Source organism: Zea mays, chromosome 2, assembly GCF_902167145.1.
Source record: "Zea mays cultivar B73 chromosome 2, Zm-B73-REFERENCE-NAM-5.0, whole genome shotgun sequence".
NCBI lineage: Eukaryota > Viridiplantae > Streptophyta > Magnoliopsida > Poales > Poaceae > Zea > Zea mays.
In genome coordinates this window covers 160,667,789-160,683,615 of record NC_050097.1, presented here as the reverse complement: position 1 = coordinate 160,683,615, position 15,827 = coordinate 160,667,789, and the positions used below count along the sequence as shown (strand labels likewise).

The window sequence follows — 15,827 nt, the reverse complement described above, 5'->3', positions numbered from 1 at the left end:
TCAATCACCAAGAGTAACAAGCTCTAGACTTTCACTTGACCATAACAAGCCTAATGTGAGTGGTGTGTGCTTTAGGTGGTTCTCTCTTGCACTAATGAGGCTCTAATCATGGGATTATGATTTGCTAATCACCTCACTATACAAAGGGGTCTTGCAAGCTCCATGCAATGAATACCAAGAGGTTGGGGCATTAAGATAATGAATATGGTTGGTGGAGGGGGTATAAATACTCTAAGTACCAAAACTAGTCGTTATTGTATATCAGTGTGCCACTAGTGGCTAGTTGTCAGAACTAGTCGTTACTATGTGGCGGTACGGTGTACCAGCAGAGCACCATCGGACTGGTCCAATGTGTCAAGCTGGCCGAAACTAGATACAGTGCACTCTAGCATAACAGTCTAATGCCCACTGCTAGATCGAGCACAGGCGGGGCCTCTCTAGTAGGACAGTCCGGTGTGCCACTGGACAGGTACGGTGATCCAACAGAGGCCCCAACTCAATGTTCTAAGTGGTTTTTGAATTGGTTTTCTCTTTAACTTTTTCATGGACTTAAGTGAGATACCTAGCACTAGTTTTATATGTGTGTACTCTACCACATGACATGAGACAAGTCTTGGTCAAGTTACTCAACTAAACACCCCTTTATAGTACGACTAAAAATAAATAACATGTCTATGTCTAATCTAAGTGTCCGACAACTCCTTTGACACTTTGAACTAGTAGTCATTGACCTTTTAGACATCCTTCCTTAACCATCTCTTTGATTTCCGTCATTTAGGGTGTTTTGTTGAAGTCTAACTTCCTTCATTGTAAATTAACTTATCGTGTAGTCTGCAAAACATACGTTAGTCCCAATAATCTTATGTTGTCATTAATCACTAAAACCAACTAGGGGCCTAGATGCTTTTAGTCATCAATCACCAAAAAGGGGGAGAATAAAAGCATCTGGGCCCTAGTTTATTTTAGTGATTAATGACAATGTAAGATTATTGTGACTAACATATGTTTTGTAGATTATGGTAAATTAAGTCACAATACAAGATTTGGGCTCTAACAGGAGAAAACACCCCAAGGGATGAACATCAATGAAATGGCAAACAAAGGACGCAAAAAGGTCATGATGTACTAGTTCTAAGTGTCGAAGGAGTTGTTGGGCACTTAGTTTAGTAATAGGGCCTTTATTTTATTTTAATCGTAATAAAAAGATGGGTTTGGGATGAGTAACTTGACATAGGCTAGTCTCATGTAGTGTACACTTACATAAAACTAGTGCTAGGTATCTAACATAGACCCATAAAAATATTGAGTGAAAACAAATTTGAAAACCAAGAATAGAAGGAAGAGTTGGGTCTAAGCGTGCACCGTACCAGTCCGGTGGTGCACCGTACTAGACTTCTAGAGAGCATTGTATTGGGTTCTGGCCAGCTTGGCGCACCAGACCGGTCCGGTGTGCCACTGGTGTACCACCGGACCTTCAAGTGATGTCAGCAATGACTAGTTTTTGGTGGATGTGTATTTATACCCCCTCCAACAGCTACATTGAAGTGTCTTGCTCCCCAACCACTTGGTATTCATTCTAGAGCTTGCAAGACCCATTCACATAGTGAGGAGATTAGCAAAATTATAATCCCATCATTAGGGCCTCATTAGTGCAAGAGAGAGCCACCTAGAGCACACACCAGTTGCATTAGACTCAACATGGTCAAGTGAAAGTCTAGAGCTTGTTACTCTTGGTGATCGGCATCACCTAGACGACTTGGTGGCGATTGGAGCGCGATGATCACCTCAGAGGACTTGTTGGTGACCTAGCTCAATGTTGTACATGGTTGTGAGTGATTCACCGCACGGGAGAGGGAAAGAGTCAGCTCATAGTGAGCACTTAGTCTTTGCAAGTACTACGGGAGAGTTGTACCCCTGCACAGGTGCTCCAATGAGGACTAGTGGAGAGTGCCGACTCTTTGATACCTCGGAAAAATTGGAGGATTCATCTAAACCCTTTGCTTTATTTTTCGCATTTTGTTTGAGCAATTTACTTCTAAGCACTTACATTCTTAGTGTATGCCATGATTGCTTATGGTTGTTCTAGAGTACTTAGCTTTATTTGATCTAGCTAGTTTATTGGGTGACGTTAGGCTTGTGATTAGGGATTAATCTTTTGGAACCAATTCACTCTCCCTGTTGGGCATCATGACCCTTTCATTCATGCTAATTACTATAGATTCGATGACAACCATGGGTTTTGCATTAGAAGAAGTGATCTTTGGCATCCTCAGATTCATAGCTAATTTGCTAGAAAAACTCAGGCTCATCCTAGATCTTTTGGCAGTTCTGGCACCCCATAATCAAGTATGCAAAGATATAATCTACACTTTAGCGAATTTAGGTCAATTTGATCTTATGGCATCAACTTGGACACAACCTTGTCATCGACTTGGACTTGGATTCAAGTCTAACTTGGACTCTAACTCCGACTTAGATTCATACTCATGATTTTGAAGATCGTTTTGTATTCATGGTGAACTATAAACACTAGGATGGTCATCTCCCAGACCGTGCAGACATCAACGCTAGTGCAACAGCTAGGAATCGAAGGAACTAGGATGAGTTACGAGAGTATGGTCGAGTTGTCCATGTCCAGATCTAGATTATGGACTTTTAGGGCCAGCAAGTCTACATGACACCAATGTAGAACACCATGATGGTGAAGCTCCTTTTGGACAGTCTCACATCACTGGTCCCCCACGATAACATGTAGGCTCATAAAGACTTGAGGAAGATCAATAACATGATGCCATACATGGCCATGTGTTTTGAAGCCCCTGCAGCTCTAGCACTGAGTCATGATGTTGTTGAGTCCTTGGATGATCTGACTTGGACATTTCATGCATGTTTCCAACGCACATAATCTTCATATGCACCAGTGTTTAATATGAAACGTCTATCACAATAACTTCAACTAATAGAACCTCATTTCCTCCCTGGACTTAGTTCCCAAACCTAGTTTCCATCGCCATCGGCCATATTCCGTCTCAAGCAACACCTACGTATTCGCAATCTATGCAACCATATATGAGTACAAGTCCACAACTTGACTAAAAGTGAATTCAAGCAACACTACTATCGCAAGTACGGTACTGTTGGGGACCTTCGGCTTCCAAAGGTCCTCAAAAACATGATTTAACAATGTTTCTGGAGTAAAGTACATGAACAGGTATCTTCGGACTCGGATCAGAGCCACAGTATGAAAAAGCACAAAAAAACACGAAGGTTGGCGCAGAGCCGAAGCTGTGCGCAGGAGAGCTTCGGAGTAACGGCGGAAAGGGAAACCGACTTAAAGATGAAAAACCAGATTAGACCTTGAAGAATTATCATAGAGTTATTGATAAATGTAAAGGGCATTAATGTAATTTTGCATGAGCTGCGACCCGTGCCTATAAATAGGTGAACAGTATTCCCGTACTGTTCACGCTGACTTGGCATTCATTTTTGCGTCACGCCTGTATTTGCTTTCCTTCAAGCCGAAGGTACATTTGTAATTTATCTTTATCTACACAAGTAATACAAATAAAAATGTATTAATAATAATGTTTACAGAAATTATGTTACTTTCTGTATTTTGTTTGAATGTTCTTTATTTTTTATCATGATCATGAAGGTACGTCTTTCATGACCTTCGTCCTAAATTCGTTATATCCGAGGGGAAATAATGATTTGAAGGACGAAGGGCTTTCGATATTTAACATTTTATGTTGCCTTGTTCTTAATTCATAGCATTTGAGAACAAGTCCTCAACAGGTACATCAATATCAAAACGACATATTAGCACACATGCAGAAATCCTATATCATGTTAATCACTCTGCAAAGCCAATTTCACTCAAAAATAATGTTTCGTCACACACGATTTCACATTTTCAAACTTGAGCTAATTGACTCCTTGATAAATATTTCTATTTGCTTATTTAATTTTCTACAAAAAAATGTGGCACATGTTGGATGCGCACGTGCAACTGAACAGCCTATTTCAGTAAGACTAAGATGGAGCCACACTGATATTGATGGGCCCACCTCGTTTACCTTGAGGCCTCCTCACAGCCTACCCACTAATATAAAAACTAGTAAGTATGCTTTGTCACCTCTGTGTATGTCTATCGTGTCTCACTTTCTCTCTCATCTCATCTCTCTCTCTCATAAAAGTCTTGTATCAGTTGTTGGTCAAAAGGCGAGGGGGGAGAAGGAAGGAGATTTTAGGTGACATACAAACAAAAAGGTTGCAGACTTCCTTTAAGGCTTTCGTTTCGTGCCAACTATATAAAGAGAGAGAGAGGGCGCAAACAGAAGGCGGTTTTGCCATTAATGAGTGGTTTTGGATCCTTTTGCTGGAGATGTGCATAGTGTGAGCAGAGAGAGAGAGACGGGTGGAGGATGGTCAGAGCCTTCATAAGGGCTTCAGGTGGGGCTCTGCTGGAGACGACGACCGCCGCCGCCGCCGCCACCACCATCGCCAGGCATCTGAGCTCCCCCAAATTCTCTGCTGGAGCGCCCCTAGCTTCCCACCGCCGACGATGATGGCGGCCTCTTCCACCATGTAAGCTAGTCGCACAAGTTGCTGTCAAGTTTCGCTCCTCTTTTATCATCCGTCGATCGTCTGTGTTGTGTTTGCTTGCCATAGAAATCGAGCTCGAGACGTGGTTTTAATTTGTATGCTTGCTTTTTCTTCTCGAGCTGGATTATTATTATTAGGAACGATTTGATTGGCACATCTCGCTCCGTCTCTCTCATAAGTCATAATATGGTTGCTTCTGCTACAAGCTGGCATTAAGATATTCTTATTTATCTTTTGCCTATTCAAGTTTTTTTATCAGTTTCTTATATTTCTACACACAATTCAAACACACATGGTAAACAACAACAAGGAGAGGAAAAAGAAGAAGGTGAGAATTGGGAAAGACACAATATCACGTATAGCTAGTTTATTGGTTAGTTAGGGGAGGGGAGATCATGGAAATAGTTGAGGTGTGCTGAGGTAAGGAAGAGAGGACACCGAGTTGTTAATTACCAAATACATGGATATGGTTGTTTTCCTTGTATCTTTCAACGAGTAGCTAGATGAGAGGCTTTTTAAGGATTTGTCACACCGACTCTCCTATCTGCTCCATTACACATATATACTTATTAATTAAACAACCAAACAAATCTACGATCGCACTGCTACTTGCTTTCTAATAATAATGCTTATGAAAAATGATCAGTTAACTGAATTCCCCCTTTTAATTTAGGAGCAAGGAGGAATCAGCAGCAAGCTACGACATGGCGGAATTTGACCAGTCAGCAATCTTCCTCTACCTCGAGGATGGCCACGATCAAGAACAACAACGACGTATGCTATATGCAAGAAATTCTCTCTCTCCTCACTTTGTTTCCCTATAACTCGAAAAAAAAATGCTGAATGTTTTCACTGATTACACACTCAAAAAGATATATATAATTGTACATCAATCTATGTATGCCTTGCCTTCATGTCCTTGTGTCTGGTCCTGTTAGCAGCAAAGCTAATGCCCCTTTTCTTTTTTTTTCTTTTCTTTGCTGCGTGATGCTTTCATTTCTTTCTTGTGCGGGTTTGGTATTTGCTTCCTGTGTGGTGAAGAGTGTGACATGTAACAGACTCTGTGATGATGACGGCCTTTTCCTTTGCAATGAGAACTTGATCTAAAAGAAGCTATAAATATTCCCCCCTTTCTATTCCTCACCCATTCCTTTCTATTTGCATCTTCTCATTCACTCTGTTGAATTATAGCCCCAGAAGCATCTCCTGGACGGTGCTGTACATGCATGTACTTCTCTCTCTCACACACACACACATAAGGAGAGAGGGGGTGTAGTGTAGACTGTAGAGAGAGACATGTAACATATATAAGGCTCTTCCATTATTCAAGCCCGAGTTCTTGAAAATGCACATATATATATATATATATATATATATATATATATATATATATATATATATATATATATAATCCCTCTATCCCTTACTCTATATATGCATATATATGTACCTAATTAATTATTGCTCTACTACTAATATGTGCATTTAATTACGAAGACATTGTTAATTAATTACATGTTTTGCAGAGACTCTGAACATCTTTCCATCGCAGCCAATGCATGTGGCTGAGCCAATTCCTACCAAGGTCGTACGTCCATCCCTCCTTATATATATTATATAAGAGCATCTTCAATAGACTCTTTATTTTTGGCTCTCTATTTAACTCTGTATTTAATTTTTCATAATGGTTGCACTTTATATATAGCATCTCACTCTAACAGACTATCTATTTAGTTATCTGTTGGAAAGTTATTTTACTGTTGAATAGCCAAAATTTAGCTTGGCGAGTCATTTAACTAATCTCTTGGAGATGCTCTAATATATGCGGTTTATTATATATATATGGAGTGTCACTGAGTACTCCATGCATGGAATAATCTCCATATATTCCTTCCTGGATCGGACATGCCTGATGCATGCATATGGTTATTACTGTAGGGTGTTAGCATGGGCATGGTGGCAGCCAGCATCATGCTGCCCAACGGAAACTCTTCTTCACCCAAGAGACAAGAGCAAGGTGGTGGCCAGCAGAGGAATGTCGCTGCTCCTGCAGGCGCCGCTGTGCCGTTGCCTAATAACTTAGCCAAGGATAACAGGAATAGCCTTACTAAGGTATGCATTATTTGCATGCATGCATGCTTCTCTCTCTCTCTCTCTCTCCCTCCTGAGCAAAACAAGATGCCTAATTTGCAGAAGGAAGAATCTAGTGGTGGAAAGGGTGCAGCATCTGCCGCAGGTGGTGTTCAGGAGAGAGTGAAAGACCCTAAGGTGAGAGAGCCAGTGTCAGCGAAAGACCCTAAAGTGATCTTAGAGGTTATACATATGGTGTTCAATTAGTTATGTGTCCATATATATATGTATATCTTGCAGACACTGAGGAGGCTTGCACAGAATAGAGAGGCAGCTAGGAAGAGCAGGCTTAGGAAGAAGGTGAGCCAGTCACCATATGGGACTGTATATTACATGCACAAGCACAGCATATATAACAGCATATATAGAGAAACGATACACTGCACAATTATGTACAGTTTTTCAAAGAAACAAACAGTACATTTATATGGCATATATATATCCTCCCCGCCATATAAATATATATATCCCTTATTAGCTATATTAATATATTCTTTTTATTTATTCAGTACACCATTTTTAAACCTACTGCTGTTTTCCTAATCGATTGAAGTCTCAAGTAGTGTCAGCAGGTTGGTTAAATGAACTTTAATTTGTGATGTAACAGTCTTTTGGTTCTGTCCTTTTGGCCTTACATACATGTGCTTTAGGATACGCGTGTACTTTTTCTTCCTTTCTCTTGAATTTGACAATGCACCTAAAGAATAATAATATCACTTCCAAAAGGAACTCATGCATGTATTTTTCTGACCCTCATGATTTCATTTCTATATGTATAGACCTTAAAGTTTGAGTGACATACGTAATTATTTGATATATTCGTTCGATCATTAATTGTTTCATTTCTGAATCTGGGAGATATTATACAAAAAACAGCTTTTTACAGCTAATGGCGGAGCTAAATGAGGCTATATATAGCGGGCTACCAAAACTATGTAGTCTGAGTTAGTAGTTCAAAAGCTTTTCTGTCCTTCTAAAATAATATCTTCCTTTTTGGCACTGAATAAGTATGCTGAAAATGCCTTTAGTCTATACATATGTAGCCAACCTTTGAATGAATGTTTTGATCGAGCTGAGTACACCCACAAAACGTACCATATGGATTGATGCATCCACTCTTGTCTTACTCTTCAGGCTTATATCCAGCAGTTAGAGACAAGTAGGATCAGGCTCAGCCAGCTTGAACAACAAGTTCAAGTGGCAAGAGTACAGGTACCAATAATTCTTCTACCAGCAGTATATATATCTTGGAAGAGGCAGTTATATATATGGTTTTTGCTACACACAGTAGACTAGTACTTATAATTAAAATGTGACTGCTACTATATATAATTAATGTTCTTCAGGGTGTCTTCTTGGGCACTGGTGAGCAGCCAGGTTTTCCTTCTGCCCCTTCACCAGGTAGTAGTAATAATAACGGGACACTCCATTTCATCTCTTTGTTTTTTCCCTAATTAACATGGATGGCTAATTAACATGGATCATAATAACGATGATCAGCTGCAGTATTTGACGTGGAGTATGGGAGGTGGGTTGAAGAGCACAGCAAGCTGATGTTCCAGCTGAGGGCCGCGTTGAGCGAGCACCTGGCGGACGAACAGCTGCAGAGCTTGGTGAGCGGTGGCATGGCGCAGCACGAGGAGCTGCTGAGCCTGAAAGGCGCCATGGCCAGGGCCGACGTCTTCCACATCTTGTCTGGGCTGTGGGTATCCCCTGCTGAGCGTTGCTTCCTTTGGTTGGGAGGCTTTCGCCCCTCGGAGGTTATAAAGGTATATACGAATAGTTTACTAATTAAATATATAACAATACATCTAGCTAGCTACCTGTATATTATTAACTAATTGGCATGGTATAGATATATAGAAATTATTATAATATGCATATAAAGGTATACTATTAATTAATTACCAGTAGTTTACTATGCTATATGCATGCATGCCTGTAGAAATTAAATATATATAATACATCTATATCTAGCTAGTTGGCGCCTGCAAATGAGAACGCCCAGAATAATAGAGATCGTGCATGATTGCATGTTTGTTTGATTGGTTCTCATGCATGTCCGATCCATTTAATTTGCACATCCATATAGTATCTTCTTGTACGCTAGTCATTGTTTATGGAATAAGCAGCTAACCCAGTAGTGTGCACAACCACACATACAGAGTATTGTTTAGCACTAAATCATCCAATAGAGACCAACTAATATAATAATGCGCTAGAATATTAGCTATGTCTTCTCTATACAAACCTGGTGATAATATTGAACACTGTACCAATTATACACACACACGTAGGCCGAGAGGCCAAGCACATACCTTGCATATATATGCATGGTGGTGGGAAAAGTTAAAAGTTGAGGAGCAAAGACAAGACGGGTTTTTGGACTCATGTATTGCTAAGATGAGCAATATCGATCATATCGGGGGAGTAGGTTACCGGATAGGGACAAGAGTGCAAGATATGTTACTCACTTTGTTTTAAAGTACATGATATTTTTATTTACTTTTGAATCTCGTTTGACTATTTGTCTTATTTAAAAAAAATTATATATAGCATCTATTTTGTTATAATCTATTTTATTATTAGAGATACTTTAACAATAACTTATTTATTTTATTATTTAGAAAAAATAAATAATCAAGCATAATGTTTAAAAGTCAAAATTGTTACCTACTTTAGGACGAAACCATTCCCTACCCCGGCCGAGATTACTTTAGGACGAAACAGAAATGCATGATGGAGAGAGATGGTCTTTTCTTCGAGAATAATAATGGAAGGTCAAAATTGTTACCTACTTCATTCACGTTTTCTCCTTCCTCCTTCCATATTGTGTCTAGATTTCATCTCTTTGGCCTTCTAGAAGTTAATTGCATGGGTGTGGGTGTCTATAAACGTGTTTGCAAATTTGAATTGCAAAACATAATGGACACTTGTGACTTTAATATATAATAATAGTACAATGTTTGTGCGTTTGCCGCGGCACACCAATCAGATTTATTTGATGGTATAGTGGTGCAACGCACAGGTAGAAAAAAGCTAAAAACCTGCACTGAGGTCTACTTTTTATAGACGGGTTCGGTTATCAACCGCCTATACTATTTCTATAGGAGGCTTGTTAAGGAAACCATCAGTAGAAATTATATTTCTACATGCGGTTCGTTAAGAAAACCGCCGCTAAAAACATTTTTATCCTAAATTTTTTTGAGTTTTCAAACAATGTGATGATAAAACTACCAAAATAAAAAATTATAGATCTCAAAAAGTTATGAAAATTTATAGATGACAACTTTTTTATTTGAAATCAAATTGGCTCTCAAAAATTACATCTGAATTTGTTAAATTCAAAATGCAAATTTTGCAAATGATCTCGGATAGAAAAATATTAAAATAAAAGTTGTAGAACTTCAAAAGTTATTCAACTTTGTAGTTAATAACTTTTTTATTTGAATTAATTTACGACCTCAAACAGTCAATTTAAATTTAGTTAGCTATAATATATGGGCAACAAAATTGTAGTCTAAGCACAAGCCATGTCATAGATGGAGTGGTAGATGAGGCTTCGTACGAGTGTGAGGTCACGGGTTTGATTCCCAGCTGCCATGTAGTACGCAAATTTTGCACGAAAAAATGGTTGAGCTAAGAAAACCGTCAGTGGATCAGTTACCCGCCTGTAAAAAATGATTTCTAGTGGTCCCTAGTACTGATGGTTTAAAAAACGTCAGTATAAATAGATTAAAAACCGTCACTATAGAGCTTATGTGTACTAGTGACGATTATATGACACGCGAGGATCCAGTGGCAAGCCAGTGTGATGGACCCTCCCCACGAAAAATAAATTTTTCCTTCCCAAAAAATTAAAATTAAAGTGGACATATGGACCACATACTAGATATTAAACTACAGATACTATACTTTATTTTACCTAAAAGTACAAGAAAGATATGATTTGAAAAAGAGACCTACCTTTTTTTATAGCTAGCTTAAGTGCTCGTCTTCCTTTAACTAGCGATGTGATACTATCTGTCGTATTGGCTTTGGCTGGCTGTTTTCTAACGGCCCATATATAGGTAACGACCCGCATCAGGATCGCGGAAATTAGAAAGAAGTATAAAATTTGTTTTTGTAAAAGGGACTACTATGGCAAAAACAAAGAAACTGGTGGTGTTTTATACGAGTAGAGAGAAAGAGAAGTAGGCATTTGTTAATTACCCTACTCATAGTGAACATCACATACATGTACATGTCTTTTCTCGTGGACTTTTATGCACATCTACATTTTCAGCTTACTGAACACACATTTCAGATAGTGTATACATTTTCACGCTATTGTTTGCGTAGTTATGTCGTCTTAGTCATATGATAGATGGACCATTTATGAGCATACTTTATAAGAATATCAAGCTAATATATATATATATATATATATATATATATATATATATATATATATATATATATATATATATATTACTGAAGAACTTATTAGTTTAATGATTTTCTGCGCATGATCTTTAATTTACTGCATTCATGCGTATGTAAGTATAGGTGATGCTAAAGCATGTGGAGCCGCTGTCAGAGGGTCAGATCCTTGGCATCTACCAACTCCAGCAGCTGGTGCAGGCGAGGGAAGAGGCTCTGAACCACAGCATGGAAGCCACCCAGCAGAACATCTCGGACATCGTCGCCGCTCCTGATGTCGCCCCGGCCACCTTCATGGGCCACATATCCCTCGCCATGAACACGGTGGCCTCTATGGAGAGCTTCGTCATGCAGGTACTAATTAATACTACTCGCACTACTGCTTGTAACTGGAGAAGATAATATTGAATCAAAGATAATTAAAAACCACTGCATTATGCAAACATATGATATAAATATAATTAAGTTCCATACATAAAAAGCTAGGTAGCTAGGTCTCATGTGTACAGTGTAGAGGATCCAGCATGAAAAAAAAACACCCTGCATGCCGAGTGTTTTCGAGGCTAGTAGTCTGTTTCGGTAGTGATGCCAGTGCCAGCGTAATCCCATGTCATCGCCTCATCATCATCATTGTTGTTGAGCGAGAAGACGCCATGTCCTGATGTCCAGATAAATTCTGAACAGCATCTATCTCGTATATATCTATATAGTCTCTCCGTTTTTTTAAGTTGTCGTTGGATATTTCAATTTTACATTATCCAGCGACAACGAAACGGAGAGAGTATATATAAACAAAGACACAGCTTAATTAAGAGAAAGAATCCCTTGCAACACACCACATAGATGCATGCATGCATGGGCGCGGAGAGATCGTCGAGCGATCTATACGTACAGTACATTCAGCAACAACAACAACACCTTTAGCAGCCCAAAGATGGTCGACAAGATGGACAAGTTGGGATATCAAGATCATGATAATTGTGCAGAGAAAAAGAAGAGCCGGCATGCAGTTGATAGTACCAAGCTTTTATGTATTGAGTACTCTACACGCGATCTAGCTATATTATTTGTCCCCACACGGCGGACGCGGTCAGATCAATTAGCTAACTAGCTTTGCAATCGTCGCAACCAATAGACATATATATATATATATATATATATATAGGGTGATGGTAATTGGAGCCTTGGGCTTCCATTAGTATGGGAAGCCCCAGTCAGGTATATCTACGCGCGCTCGATCTGGTTCTGGTTCTGGTTCTGGCTCGAGCGGATTGCAGCGTAAAACGTGACCTAAAACAGCGTAAATGAGTACGAAATTTAGCGTAAATCTTATATCTGTTTTGTAACAGCAAACGAGGCCTAAAATTACGGCGTAAAAATCGCATGCAGCCGATCGTGCGCGGGTTCTGGCTCGGGCGGATTCCAGCGTAAAACGTGAGCTAAAACAGCGTAAATGAGTACGAAATTTAGCGTAATTCCAAAATCTGTTTTGTAACAGCAAACGGAGCCTAAAATTACGGCGTAAAAATCGTGTGCACCCGATCGTGCGCGGGTTCTGGATCGGGTGGATTCTAGCGTAAAACGTGAACCAAAACAGCGTAAATGAGTATGAATTTTAGCGTAAATCATCGATTGATTTCGTAACGGCAAATGGGGACAAATTACGGCGTAAAAATCGTGCGCGGGTTCTGGCTCGAGCGGATTTAAGTGTAAATCGTGAACCAAAACAGCGTAAATGACGGGTTCTGGCTCGAGCGGATTTAAGTGTAAATCGTGAACCAAAATAGCGTAAATGAGTATAAATTTTAGCGTAAATGAATAGAAATATCAGAAACAGACAAATAGATGGAAGCGGATCCATGAACTGAAATATAGGTCATAAAATCCTATTGACATTGGCATAAATATGTATACAAAATAGCATAAAAATAGGATCGCCGTCCTGCGGAACCAGCGCCTCGCATCTGGGATGCGCCACCACTTCGTGCCTAGGGGAGGATGCCGTCGTCGCTAGCGCCTAGGGAAATCTGCCGTCGCGACCGCTGGCACATCGCCGTCGTGCGCACCTCATGGGGCCGCCGCCGCGTGCGTGCCCTCGGGATCCGATGCCGCAGCGTGTCCCTAGATTCGCCGTCGCGCCACAGGAATCCGCCATCGCGAGCGTGTCCCCAGATCCGCCGTCGCGCCTCAGGGATCCGCCGTCGCGAGCGTGTCCCCAGATCCGTCGTCGCGCCACAGATGCTGGAGCGGCGGTGGCGGTGGCCATCGCAGAGACGGACGGGACAACCGCCGTTGTCACCGGGCCTAGGGTGCGCTGCCGTCGTCCGTCCGCTTCAAGAGCGTCGTCACCGCTTGCTCGCCTGCCTCGGAGCGTCGTTGTCGCTCGTTTCTGGTGGAGCGCCGCCGTCGGTCGCCTGCCTCGAGGTGACACCGCTGCTGGCCCCCAGGATCACCGCCGCTCGCACGCCCTAGAGAACCGCCGCCGCCGCTAAAACCTAATTCCTGGCGGCGTGGGAGTGTTTTTATAGTGATGGCGTGGGCCGGATCGTGGGCCCGATGCACGTAATATGCGCAGACTATATTTGCATAAACTGATACACACATCAGCATAACTCGTATTATATTTGGGCGTAAGCAGTTAGGTACAATAAGCCAAAAAAGGGTCCGATGCGGTCGCGCACCTGGTCGGTACGTGGTCGGAGCTTCCTATAGTTAAATAGAGCCTAGGGCTCTAAATACATATACTATATATATATATATATATATATATATATATATATGGAGTGCACTAATCTAATTACTAACTAATTAAGTTGCATGGGTATATGTCCAACAATTTCATTTTCTTTTCGATATTTGATAAACATATAACTTATTAGGGGTGTTTGGTTTGAAAAATCACTCTATCTAATATGAGATGGTGCATCATGAGTCCATTTTTTAAAAGGATGTTTGGTTTGATTAATCACTCCATCAAAAATGTGGTGGTGCATCATGGGTTCATTTCTTAAATTTGATGAGATAGTCATGTTCCTCATATTAGTACTAACTAACTATGAGAAATGAGATTATGATGGATTTACTCAATTTATTTCACAAACCAAATAAAAAAACGAGCAGTGAGAAAATGATGAACTAGCTTATTCCACAACCAAACACCCTATTAATTACCTACTTCAACAATATAATAGGCTGGCTAGCTAAGCTACTAACTCCAGCTGATCATAGCATCATACGTACGTAAGGACTGACGACGACGCAAATAGGCATGCATGAGACTATTTTATATGTGTGCTAGCTATATATTAAATGAAAGAAATAAAAATTATCAAATGTATGTATTTCAACTTGGTGCTTACATATAATTATAATTATTGCTAGTAATTACCCTACCATTAATTCCAAATTGCAATTCGTTTTGACTGTCTTAGCTATGTGTGCATGCAGGCAAATGGGCTAAGGCAGCAGACCCTCCACAAGCTCCACCACATCCTGACCACCGGACAGGCCGCTCGTGGTCTGCTTGCCATCGCCGACTACTTCCACCGCCTCCGCGCACTCAGCACGCTCTGGGTTGCAAGGCCCAGGCAGCAGGACGACGGCGGCCCGGGGCTGCCGCAGTAGAGATAAAATGAGGAAGAAGAAATTAAGCAAGATCGAGTTAACTCATCTAGTTTATCGGGAAGCAGTGTAATGTCGATCGCTTAATTAGTTTGATCTGCTGGTGATGATGCACACCGAAGAAAGGATTCTTCTTCGGATGTGTGACGACTTGCAACTTTTTTTAAGGTGTACATACAGTGCTAGCAGGGGTAGAGAAGATATTTAGGAACTATAAGAATAGTGGAGACCCTGCTTGTTTGTTTGGGCTTCCCTTTTGTTCCTAACTTATGCACCAACAACGGCTGAACATCGTGTATCTCCTCTGAATATAATGCTAATTGTTAGCCGGTAAAACGGAGATTTTACTCTGTTCTATGGTATACGATGCATGCTTTAGTTTAGTAGACTTCTCAATGGCAATATGAACACAAAGTTGTTATGTGTCCCTTGTGGTTCGAATTTATGATAAGTGATTGTTAACACGATAGCATTTTTGGTTGAGTCGTCGGGTAGACTAACTAAGATGTGAGTGTGTACAACATGTCACTCATTTGTCGTGTGCAGATTTGTTGTGTGCAGGTATGGAGTTCGGAGGCAGTAGTCGATGACAAAAGTGAAGGTTATATAGGTTCTGCCAATAGATCGAGGCAGTGAAGGACGAGAGCTAGAATTTAACCAAGGGACTAGAGAAGTAGAATGACTAGTTACGGTGGCCGGCACCTAGCGATATTGATAGGTGTATGGTGGAGTGGATCGTGGCATCAATATAGCCGAGGACTAGAGGGACATGTGTCTAAGACATGGATAGAGTATGCTACCTACGATAGTTTGATGGTTGAGCCTCAAAACCAACTAGCCAAAGTTTCGTAGATTTGGTCTCAAAACTCAGAGCGACTGTGTATGTCAAACAGTTGGATGGATGTTCTAGCATTACGTATGCATATATCTTTATTTAAGTTCATTGATTTTGGTGTGTGTCAACATACACAGTACACCCATCCTTCCATATTATATTTCAACAATATAAAAGTAGGCCCTTACACTTGTTCTATTTACATTTACACCAA

General features: G+C 40.5%; 1 protein-coding gene across 2 annotated transcripts; it reads left to right on the top strand.

The window, feature by feature from the left end:
- Positions 1–4,139: 4,139 nt before the first annotated feature.
- Positions 4,140–15,142, top strand: LOC109944035 (transcription factor TGAL7). Of its 2 annotated transcripts, none has more exons than XM_020548440.3 (11): positions 4,140–4,587; positions 5,279–5,379; positions 6,132–6,190; positions 6,544–6,717; positions 6,799–6,873; positions 6,976–7,035; positions 7,870–7,947; positions 8,082–8,136; positions 8,236–8,504; positions 11,284–11,511; positions 14,605–15,142. In XM_020548440.3, the coding sequence occupies exons 1-11, from the start codon at positions 4,565–4,567 to the stop codon at positions 14,779–14,781; spliced, it is 1,299 nt and encodes a 432-aa protein (XP_020404029.1). In that variant the 5' UTR covers positions 4,140–4,564; the 3' UTR covers positions 14,782–15,142. The 2 variants fall into 2 exon arrangements, with proteins under 2 accessions (XP_020404029.1, XP_020404028.1); XM_020548439.3 differs by having other exon boundaries at positions 8,082–8,139.
- The last annotated feature ends 685 nt before the right edge of the window (positions 15,143–15,827 follow it).